Source organism: Pagrus pagrus, assembly GCF_965226575.1.
Source record: "Pagrus pagrus genome assembly, chromosome: 10".
Classification (NCBI taxonomy): domain Eukaryota; kingdom Metazoa; phylum Chordata; class Actinopteri; order Spariformes; family Sparidae; genus Pagrus; species Pagrus pagrus.
In genome coordinates, this window is record NC_140194.1 from 7,825,422 (window position 1) to 7,838,072 (window position 12,651).

Below are 12,651 nucleotides of genomic sequence, written 5' to 3' on the forward strand. Positions count from 1 at the left end.
TTGGCATAAGAACTCATTCATTGGTAGTTGAACTGTGGGTTCAGTAGTGAGGACTGCCTTCTTGGCGATTGTCTGAGAGCAGGCTACCTACTCTAGTTATCACTATGGATTTCCCATGTTTTTCAGGAGTCTGCTTAAACTGATATTAAAAATACAAATAACATTAATTTTGTAAGCCAGTAAAAATATTAAGTCATAAGAGGCAAATTAGCCTTTTTTTATTTGAAGTCCTGACCCCAAAGTGTCTGCTTTGAAAAATTCTGGCCATTGGACAAATTTAGTTGATGACCCCTGCTGTGTAGTCCATCAAGTCTATCTACAAAAAATAACTGTTTGTGATTAATTATTTAAGCTCACAATATCACTGGTCTTGATGGTCTTTCCCAATACCCACACATATTTTATGGAAGGTAATTTACAATATTTAATGTTACATTACAATGTTGCTTGTGGTTTTAACAATGTTTTCACCTACTGCTGTGTGCATTATCTGGCCCCTAATTATGTTTTCTGCTTCAGACTACATAATCTGTCATTATAAAAATTAAAAAAAAAGAAAACATCAGAAAGAATACCCCACCCAGAATACAGCGAATAACTTAGCACATGAATGAATAAAATGCAGACTGACTGAGTACTACTTAATTTTCCTTCTTTAAAATTTTTTATTGAAATATCTCACAAGTATTTTATGAATTGTGGAGGAGGATTTTCTCCCACCAGCTGCGTGTGCATGCACAGGCTTGGATGATGAATGAAAATGAAAATGCAAAATACGAACCTATCTACTGTTAAGTTGATGCTACTAAAAGTAATAGGTATGAGTGGTGCACAGATGGCTGAAACAAAATGATCCGCACTCATCTCTCTGTACCAGCTGAAGGCTTTTCCACAATATTTTGTTAATGGTGGGAACATGACAGGGAGTTTTTGACTAAGTCAGGAAGAAAGAGAATTGCTAAAAGAGGAGACATGAAAGAGGTGCAGAGATTAAAGTTTGGATTTTTTGATATTGCCAAAGGATAAAATCAAGGCAATTTTAGAAATGTTTCTGAGCTTGAAATATAAACTTTAACACTGTCTTACCTATTTATGAGATCGGCAGGTTTGAAATACAAGTAAAACTAGGTCATTTTATATTTAACTGTTATCGTAAACAGTTAAATATAAAATGACCTAATTTTACTTATTTTTAAATTTGTGTAAAAATCTTTTTGTGGATGTTGTAATAGATGCTATTAAAATGTTTTCTTATTTTCTTGCCAAATTATTGGTCTTGCAAAAATACGAGCGGATTGTGTTTATTGACTGCACCAGTTCTGCACAGAGCTTTGACTCTTTAATCTGATCAACTGTCAGTATGTCATGGTGAGTTGGAAATAATGCTGTGTGTGTATGTGCATTTGTGTGTGTGTGTGTGTGTGTGTGTGTGTGTGTGTGTGTGTGTGTGTGTGTGTGTGAGAGAGAGAGAAAAGATAGCGAGAGGGAGAAAATATCAAGACTTTATTAAGACCCTCAGCAAAGCAGATAAAACAAAACCCTCTGTTCAACAGGCAATAAAACACACATCACATCCAGCTGATCAGTGGCAAATCGTCCCTGAGCCTCTTCAAGGCATTATCTTAGGCATTATGCAGGACACACAAACACACAGCCACACTCACACTCACAAACTCAATGCTCTTCCCACTCATGTGTACATTGGCTGCCAGAGCTGTCTTTGTGTCCCATCACCATAACAACTGCCTCACAGAACATCCAGGAAAAAAAAGGAAAAAGCCAAAGTGAATTTCTCTCACTCAGTTTGACTTGGAGATGGTGAGAGTGGCAGTCGGCAGCTCCGCGCAGCATGTTGGTGTGAGGCAGGCTCGTAAAGGCAAGCAGGCTGCAGATGACTTGTGAAGAGAAAGGGGGTGTGTGATGTGAATTTCGGAAAGGTCTTGCAGAGTGTGACTTTTCAGAGCCAGGGACGTACAGTATATGATGCCGCACATGGTGAGTGTCGAAATGGCTGCTGCATTCTGTTCGCATTCTTGCACGTGAGTGTTTGTATGTCTCTGTTTAAGTTTGTTACATTAAATGCTGTGTGCTTAATGATTAAGTCATGTAGAATGTAGTGTGTAATGTGTCTCGAGGCTTTTGAACATGTGGATGTTACATAATGACTGAGAAACCTTGAGTGAATGCAATAGTAATGAAAGTTCTCCGTGAAGCTCATGCGAGAGACTGCAGATACTGTGTAATTAAATCTTCAAGAAACATATCAGGCTATCATCCATGTTATCATTGATGTTTTATATGCTCAGGATTAAACTGTAGTGTAGTAAATTTGTTCGAATAATTCCTGTTGTTTTAGATACATCCTGGGCTATAATTCTGTGTTTCAAATAATCCAAGATAGAGTGTTGCCCTGATTCTTCAGGCTATAGTTATCTATCATGAAATGTTAGTGCTTTTACCTAGCTCATAGCTTCACTTTTCACTCCGTACTCTACAGGCTTACACACATCAGCAAAGGTGATAAATCATTTGAATCCTAAATCACAGACTTAAGTCTGTGTATGTGTGTACAGTATGTGTATATTATGGCTGGGCTCGGTTTGTGCATGTGTCTGATTGTTTTATGACAATGGTTTTAAACGTCAATGTTAGACCTGGTGATGTACAAGTGTTCTCAGGCACTGTACGATATTATCACCATTATATTTGAACTCTCAATGAGATGTTGGCCTCAGGATCTAATTTTCTTGGCATTAATCTCCAAAGGAAAGGTCTTCATTTTAGTGTTACTTTACAGCTCTATTCCTGTCTCTTTGGGTCCATCCTATTATAGCATATATATCTACCGCACATGGTCCATTTGGTTGGCATGACAGAGCAGAAATAAAACCTTCAAACACAGAAGGAGAGAGCAGCGACTTTAGCTTTCATCTCTGTACTGCATTATTAAACGGCCCCATCCACATGAGTCTTACATCACCCAATCACAGCTGTCTCTTCCTCTACTTCCCCCTCTCCCCGTCCCTTGTCTCCCTCCATTAGGCAAACCTGAAGAAGTTTATGGAGTATGTGCAGCAGAGGAACACTGAAAAGATCTCAAGGTTCCTGGAAAAAGGCCTGGACCCCAACTTCCATGATCCAGACACAGGAGGTGAAGAAGTCTGTACTAAGATATCCCATCCCTACCCTGCTCTAGTTAACCCATTATCGTTTTTTAACCTTGATTTGTCTTTTCTCTCATGCTTTTTCTCTCTCTTTTTCTGTCTTCACCACAAAATGACCATGTATGGATTTTCTGAAATAAGCCTTCTGCACGCTGGGCAAAGCTGGATTACACTCTTCTCTAATCTCCTCACGTTTATGCAAATGTTTGTCCAGCCATAAAGAAGATTTCCCTGTTGGGTGACCTGTAGTTTGACTGAGAAGCTGTGAAGCGAAGGGAACATTAGAATAAGTTGGTTTAACACCAACAGCAAGCAACCACCTAAGTAGACTGGAGGCTGACAATCACAGTGGCCAAAGCAGATATTCTGATCAGTCACTGAGAATTTTAAGAACCATAGTGGGCAGTGTGTGCATATTCATTTTCTAAGAAGTATGCACAGTAATGCCACTGTAAATAAGAGGATTTTTTATATTGTTTGCTTGCTCATCCTTGGATTTTACAGAATGTCCTCTAACGCTGGCAGCACAGCTGGAAGGATGTGCAGAGCTGATCAAGGTGCTGAAGAGTGGAGGGGCACATCTGGACTTCAGAACAAAAGATGGCATTACTGCCCTACACAAGGCTGTGCGCAGCAAGAACCATACAGCGCTTATCGTGAGTATAACACACACTGGCATTCAAACATATACAATCATACCAGAAAGCTGACTCATCTCTTTTATTTCTTTTGCTGCAACAATTGCCTGCTTTCAAACTTTCCCTCTGGGAAAGTAGAGTTTGCAGGCAGGCAGTCTGTGGCAGAGGGTGCTCGAGGTATTGAGTACAGAGAGCGCTTGAGCAATTACTAAATACACGAGGCTTAACATGCCCGCTTTGAATGGGCTGGCATAATCACTGAATGGCCTTGCATGTTTCTGGTTTGAGGACGCTTGTACCCTAAATGAAAGGATTTTCATGAGTCATATAATAGATTTCCTGTTGAGCCAGAACTGTTGAAATTGGAAATGTGTTATTTCCCCTCCGTCATTGTCATTGCCCACATATTCAATGTCACAGAGCCATATAACATACATAAGCTGTTGCTGCTGTTGGTATAGTAAGCCTATGAAAGGTCATACTCTAGCTAATCTGTTCAAATTAAATCTATAATAGTGTATATACAAATATTTTATACATGTCCTACAGTATGAGAATGCTTATAAGAGTACTTTTGCAGAAGTGTGATACGTATATATTACAGTTCTTTGTACTTGTCACTCTGACCTTCACATTGCAGGCTGATGATAGATGCACCAGAGACTTGGGACTGTATGAAGTACTTTAAGCATTATTTCCCCCCTTAACCTTCTTCTCCCACTAGACGCTGTTGGACTTGGGTGCATCACCTGACTATAAAGACAGTAGGGGGTTGACTCCCCTCTACCACAGCTCGATGGTTGGAGGAGACCCCTACTGCTGTGAGCTGCTGCTGCATGATCATGCACAGGTCGGCTGTGTGGATGAGAATGGCTGGCAGGAAATACACCAGGTAATACACACTGACACACACGCTCTGACACAGACACACACACACACACACATACAGATAAAACAGTGCCGAGTTGTGTGCAGAATACAAATGCAGGGGCAGGTTTCATCTGGTTTTCAGAGTTTCATTGAAGTGATTTTTGTGTTTTCCTCAGGTTGAGGTTTCTTTTGAGGTGGTTAAACCCCTTGGGGGGGTCATGTGCTGGTTGGAAGCTCCAGCTAAGAAAGGAAAGAAATCGTTTTTCTTTCTCCTATCTAAAGGATTGGACACCCACAATTTTAATCGATTTTTCAATCAGTCTGCACTTTTAATTGCATTTCAGAAAAAAACAACTTTTTTGTCTTTTTTTTTAATGATTGTGGGTACGGCTGCTCAAGTACATTTTGTGTTTGGAAATTAACTACTTATACAAATTCTTTGATACCTACAAAGTTTCCCCTTTTACTGTTGCTGCAGCTGTATGTAATCCATTACAGTACATGGCAGTTTGAATAGTGATGTCCATCTGTGTTAATTGTAGAAAAAGGTTCTTGACTCACAAAGAACATTTTATGTGCATTTTGGACACAAACAGCTTGAAGGCATGTCCTATTCTGTAAACATAATGGAGGCTAGTGCCTACATGCAGTTTCTGTTTGTGTCAGGGCTTTTAAGCTTATATCGCAGCAGTGGCAGAAATACACTGGAGGTCTGAAGGTCCTTGTACTGTAAATGGAAGCAAACAGACTGCTGACTTCTGTTGCTGATACTGAATATGAATAAGTGTTGAGGAATGTTGAATGGCGACATTTTGAAGCGGAATCAAGCAAATCCTAATGTTAAACACTCACTGTGGCATATTTGTATGCAAACCTTCTTGAGTCTTCTCCATTTTTATTTTATCCGTACTATTTTATCCATTACAACTGTAAATAACTTTTCAGAAGTGAGGAGCAGGAAAAAACTTTGCAAATTAAATAGCAAAAAGAAGCCCCATGTAAATATTTCTGTCTCCTGCACCAGACATTCATTACTCACTTGTTCCCACCAAGTTCATCTTTCATCTGTTATTCTCCCTTTCATAGTTACGCTGCATTATCAGCCTTGTGCAGTTCATCTCAAGGTCTTGCTATTATTGTTACTGTGAAGTAATTATAAGCAAGATGAAAGTTCACAAGAAGTTGTTTCTTCCTGGGAAAGGATCAGTTGAGCATTGTAGTCTGGGATAAAAAACAAATGTATCCAGAAGTTTAAATTAAACCAGTTCAGTTATTGGCGAACTATGGTAACCTATGCGTTGTGTTTGTGCAAGTTCAATGGAGACTCACATAGAGGCACATTAATACTGGAAAGTATATAGTCTCATGCATAAATTGGTGCTGTTACAGATTTGTGGAGGTTATGATAGAGGTGTGAATTTTCACAAGCTTCACAATTCAGTCCAATTGATGTGAGAAGCCCTGAAATGTCTGCTTTCAAAATGCTGGTGGTGTTTATTTTCTCACTCACTGCTGATCGCTGCCTCCTGACAACATATCTCTGAACATAAGTAACGTTAGCCTAATGTCCACCCACAATTCAAATGTGAGAAGAGGTGTAACGTTACAACTTTATTGGCTAGCTGAGGCCGGAAAATCACTTAATGTAGGCTGCAATCTCCCAATTATGCTCTGTCTCTGCATCGATGCAGAGTCTTCCACATCCAAATTGGGATGCATCACATAAACGAGAAATTTCCAAACTTCTAAGGAGAGATTTTGAGAATATGTGGTATGAACCAGTTTCATTTCAGATTTTCTCAAAGGCATGACCAAACTCATGAGAAGTCCAGACTCTTTGTATGAGTCATGAACATAGAATCTGTCTGTCTTCACAGGGTAAAACACGCTTGTTTGACTTAAATTTAGTGACTTGACTTAGTTTACTCTGTCGCCATTTATTGTTTTCACCAGGTGCCCAAAATGCTGCTACACAAACAATTTAGTGAAAGGGTCATCTTCGCAGAGACGCAAAGACGTTATTTTACATCGGTTCAACGCCGGACTCCATCATGCTGGCTGCTGCTCTGCCTCTGTTATGTACTGATATTGTGAGACAGCTTTTCATCTCGACGAGAAATATCGTCATGTTTTAATATCATGGCACGAGATTTCGTCACACCTCTATCAGCCACACTAACATATTCAGTCTAATATGGTTAGGGTTATTCTGTGACTGACGTTCCCCTGACCGCCTCTTCTATTAGTCATGGACCGCTTTGCTTTAGAAAGACATTTTTTACCATCTAACCTCCCTCTTTATATTTGTCACAATATGGCAGCTGTGCTATTAATATTGTATTATTTGGAAAATCTTCCAAAAGACTACTGACACTGTTAAATTTGTTATGGGTTTTTCTGCTGATATCAGACAGCAGGGTGCAGGGTGAAATTCTTCTTTCTTCTCTTGTTTGTCATATTTGTGAATGAAACTTAAGGTTATTGTTCATACAGATATTCTTGCATGAAGCCCACTGTTTGGTTTTTGGTGTCTCATCTGTGGGTTTCTTAGCACAGTGGTACTGTTTCCATAACACACCATATCCATTCAGCTTTCTCTAAAGCATGCTCATCTTTGACTGTAGGGAGTATGAATGAAGACATACACTGAGAGAGTGAAAACTATGAGAGCTTTTTTTTATAAGTGCGCCCTTTCAGTCTGTGGGTCCAGTAAGGGGTTTAAATGGAAGGAGTGATAGTTCAACACTGAATCTGATCATGTTTCTTTTAAATTCAAGATACTCTGCACTAAGTCCAGTAGTCCTTCAGTACTCCACATTTTCTCCCCATTTCATTTCTCGTCTTGTCTCTGCCTTTTCTCTTTGTCCCTTCCAGCATTAGTATTCTAGTGGTATACATATTTCATGTACAATAGGCTACACTGCTGAAGGTCTGATAACCAAAAACAATCCCAGCATCATTTGTGCACTGTCTCACTGCTGTCAAACACCCTTAGCAAGACTGAACACAAGAGCGAGAAAACAATTGCTGGGGAGAGTCGGTGTGCTTCTTTGTCAATGACACAGGACAAAACCAGAGAGTGGGAGGGATAAAAGAGAGAGGAGATAGAGATCAGCTGAAAAGTTTATTGCTTACAGTTATGTGAGTTATCTGTGAAACACAGAAGTTGAAAAAAAGGCATCACTCTTGTCAGAATAATTTCGACTCATACCTAGATTTACAATTAGCCTCAGGTGATACAAACAAGGTTTTCTCCGGCTTTTAGAGACTAAACATGAGTGAGGAGAATTAGCCCAAGGAAAAGCTAGAAAAGATTCAGTAGTTTTAACATTTCTGAGGTGTACCTGTTTCAGTTTTAAAAACACGTATTCAGGCTGCTTTTTGTGTTTGAACATACTCAAGCTATTCCCCTATGATCACCGCTCTATTACATCTTGTAGCAAAGGAAAGAGGCAGGTTACATTGAAAAAAGAAAACAGATTTGGCCACACAGGCAGAGACAGAGGAGGACCACACTCAAACTCTTGATTGTTTATGAAGCATCCGTTTTCTAACTTTAGTGGGCTTGGTCAGCTCACAAAAACAAAATGTGCCACTGACTGTCTCTGGTTAAAATCAAGTGTGGAAGCTTTTATACACCTGATTTTTTGTTCCTCTTCAGTGCAACAAATATGACGTAGTAAGTCAACAAGGGTTCATTTAAAAAGAATAACAAAATAAAGTAAATGTGTGAATCTCTCCTTTCAGGCATGCCGCTATGGACATGTGCAGCACCTGGAGCACCTACTGTTTTATGGGGCTGACATGAGCGCCCAGAATGCATCTGGAAACACGGCCCTTCATGTGTGTGCTCTCTACAACCAGGTACCAGTTATATAAAATATGTATTCATGGCTTTTTTTTTTTTGCTTGGAAAGTGGACCATACGTGTAACGTGTTGTTATAGTTGCCTAAACTTCACCAAACTGTGTTTTCCACACAGACCTTGTATGAAGAATGACCCACAAATGCTTACAGTAAATATTCACAATTGTTGGCAAGTTGTTCAGATGAATTGTTCAGCGTTAATGATCTGTTTGGCTTGTGGGTTGGTGTGGTTGGTGTGTCTTTATGTGTGAACTGTAGCATTTATGTTTAGGCATTGCGTAAGCACGTAAGCTTTTGTCTGTTTGTTTGTCCTTCAAGCGGTAGGAGCAATCGATTTACTGCAGTATTGAACTCATGATAGAGCTTTAGTGTCTTGCTCACTGACACTTATGCAATGTAGAGACTTGTTACTGTATAGGGCCCTCTGACTTGAAGGATAGCATTCATGCCATGCTTCACCTCTCATGTGCTGATGTGCACATGCACAATTATGTCAACCAGAATCTGAAGCAGAGGTATCCTTTACCAGGATTGTATCCCCGCTATTTGTTGCCTGTTGTGATAATGGACTGAGAGAGGAGATTGAAGTGAAGTGGTCCAGGTGGGAGTGAGGCACCAAAATGGCCAGAGATCAGAAATATCCCCCCATAAAGGTTGGCTTCACTGCACATTAATACACTTTGTCTGCTGCAATTTCGATGAAAGCAGCGAACAGTTTTTTGTTATAGTTTATAATTTATTGATGCTTCATATTGAAAATCAGACTGATATCTTGGAGACGATCAGTGCCAGACTGGAACTGTGCGCAGTTCAATAATTATTTTTATTTAATTATCTTATTTTTATTGTCATGTGAAAAATATCTTTGGCGATCAGGCCCCATTGTGACGTCCATCGTAGATGCTTGTGGTGGTGATGGGATGAAGATGATTGCTGAAGATCTGGATGTGATGAAGTGCTGAGCTCAAACTTGGCGTGGATGAACTGGGGGTGAATGGGGTGAAGGATGGGCGAGGAGAGCAGATTCAAAGTGTGACAGCAGCGGCATGATTGTTTGATTTAATCTTGGCAAAATCTGTTTGGTTTAACTGAAAGAGTAAATACACATAGTCAGTTGATTAAGAAGTGGGAAGAGACAGTAAGAAAGAGAGAATTGTGAATAAATAACCATTAAGATAGTCTTGCTGATTGAAGTAACACTGAGCTTTATTTGTAAATTGGTAATTATTAGGCTGTCCTCATAAGGACCAAAGATCAGCTTTCATTTGTGATGCAGTGACATCCTCAAGCTCTTATTCATGAGTACACACTGACCTACCTTTTCCCTTCTTCTTCTTGTTTTTTTTTTTTTTAGATAAGGCTGACATTGATGTATGTTTTTCTTTTTGTCGCAATCACAGAAAAATATGTCGAAAAGCAGCCTAGATAGGAGGACATGTGAAACACAGTAGTTTACATGTTGTCTCAGACAAGAGTAAACACATATTAGTGTGTGGGTCTTCAACAGATGTCCACAACCGCTAGGGGGCTCTTAGTGTTGCTGCAGTGTGGGCTGGGAGATTATTGTTTGATAATATTTTGGATGTTTCTATTTATTTATGTATTAATTTGTTTTATTATGGCCCGAGCAGTGAACCTGCAAGGACCCTATTGTTTTTGTAGTGATCATTTTCTGTCCCAAATGATCGCATTTTTCACTGCCTGAACATACCCCAAACCTCACCAAACTTGGAATATATGTCCCACCTGGCGAAAAATTTTATAATCTGTTGTCGTTGTGAATTTCCATCACTAGGTGGCGCTATAATCAAGGAAAGTGCGTTTTGGCTAATAACTCCCACATACTTTGTCGCACATTCAAAAACCTCATATCCACACGTTCAGTGAATTGTCAACATAAGGTTTAACAACTGCACATTGTTAAACCTTATATCTATGTTTTCCCTGCATTCAGCTGCATTGTGTGATGCCTCTTGTTTTTACATTTTACATCTTTTCATATTTTTTATTAATTTTTATTATTTTTTATTAAGTTTTATATGTAAATATTAGCATGTTAGCTCAATAGCTCCCAGGTCATGTGATCAATTTACTCAAAATCAGTGTGGGATCATGTAACTACACTGGCTGCATGAGATACACCTCTTGTTTTTACATTTTACATCTTTTCATATTTTTTATTAGTTTTTATTAATTTCTATATGTAAATATTAGCATGTTAGCTCAATAGCTTCCAGGTCATGTGATCAATTGACTCAAAATCATGTTGGGATCATGTAACTACACTGGCTGCATGAGATACGCCTCTTGTTTTTACGTTTTACGTCTCTAAATATTTTTTATAAATTTTTATTATTTTTTATTAAGTTTTATATGTAAATATTAGCATGTTAGCTCAATAGCTCCCAGGTCATGTGATCAATTGACTCAAAATCAGCGTGGGATCATGTAACTACACTGGCTGCATGAGATACGCCTCTTGTTTTTACATTTTACCTCTCTAAATATTTTTTATTAATTTTTATATGTAAATATTAGCATGTTAGCTCAATAGCTTCCAGGTCATGTGATATAATTGATGGGTGAGCTCTAGGGCCACATAGTGGACAAACTTGCCCTCTGCGTCTGCCCTCCGACGGCGCCACGGCCCGACGTGCGTGGGGGGGCGAGGGCCCGTTCATCGCTGCTTGCAGCTTTAATTATTATTTGATTTTGTTATTTTTTATAATATAATATAATGAAGTATAATGTAAATGTGTCTGAAAATGCACACAAAAATTGATTTGACATATTAATGGCAAAGATTAAATCTTAAAAAAAAAACTAAAAAAACATGAAATTTAATACAATATATGTTGTAGGTGATCCCTGCTGTGTCTCTCTGTCAGCTAAGTCTCCTTTGGCCTGAAAAACAATGGAGACCCCAGCTTTAGTTGTTGTATGGCTCCTACAAAAATTAAACTTTTGTGTCTGTGGTAATGACACTGATGTGGTTTTAATTGTTTTTGATTCACAGTAAATGTCTATGGTATAGAGGAATAAGCCATATCATGCTTTGGCTATTGAGACATTACTTGTTTATAATATGAAGTCATATTTTTGTCAAAGGATTAGTTGGCAATAAGAAAAATATAGGACACACCCAGCCTCATACTTTAATTTTCTGTAATTTCCAACAACAACAATCAGCTTCAACTTGATTTCTGAGAGAGAGTCCCCAAAGTGAGGAATTCTGCCTGAAAATAAAGAAGAAACATGCGGAGTGTTTATTTTAAAATATGAATGAATGTGTTCTGTATCAGGAGAGAAACAAGATGACATTGGGAGATGAGTGCAGTGAAAACTAGAATACTCCTGTGAAAATGAAGAGTGTTGTTAGGTACAGTATGCCCATGTACTGTGTTGTCCTGTTTGGTTAAAGGCTGCTCGACAAGCAACTTGTAACCAGGCGTTGTGAAAGAGGCTTTTCTGCTCATTGGGAAATAGAGGGTAGTGCTCAGTTCATGAACATTAAATGAGCACTTTACTCCTCTCTCTTACTCTCTCTCTCTCTCTCTCTCTCTCTCTCTCTCTTCCATACAAACAAGTGAAAAAATGTCTGCATGCATGTGTGTGTGTGATTGCCAGTTGTAATTATAACTGTGTATTGCTCTGCTAATTCCAGTCATGAGGAATGACCTGCTTCTACTGGACTGGAACACCATAGTCTCAGGAGAGCGAGTGTGTATGTTTGTGTGAGTATGGTTGTGTATGTGTCTGTCAGCTCGGGTTTGGTAAGCACCGCATTGAAACTTAATAAAAAGCTGTTGGTAACAAATCCACGTGACTGAAGTCATTAGATGTTTCGCTCCTCAGTGGGGAAAGGGTGTGTGTGTATGTGTGTGTGTCTATGAAGCAAGTGTGGATAAAATCAAAGAAAGAATTGATGAATAGTTTGATTTACAGTTACTTGAACAACTTCTTGGAAGTCCACAGTTTGGTAATGGACCTTGCCGCAGCTCTTGTGTGCAGCCACTGCTAAGGACGGCTTGTTAATCCTGCCGGTGGAGGCCGAACACCACGCCGAGCTGATTGATCCCGGTATCTCTTAGCAGGGATCCAGCAGGCTAGAA

General features: G+C 39.2%; 1 protein-coding gene across 1 annotated transcript in view; it reads left to right on the top strand.

Moving 5' to 3' along the window:
• shank3a (SH3 and multiple ankyrin repeat domains 3a) overlaps positions 1–12,651 on the top strand; it is a 150,048-nt gene that overhangs the window by 55,694 nt on the left and 81,703 nt on the right. Inside the window, 4 exon segments of the mRNA XM_084363630.1 lie at positions 3,043–3,151; positions 3,669–3,820; positions 4,527–4,694; positions 8,420–8,536. Coding sequence (XP_084219756.1) covers positions 3,043–3,151; positions 3,669–3,820; positions 4,527–4,694; positions 8,420–8,536 — 546 coding nt within the window.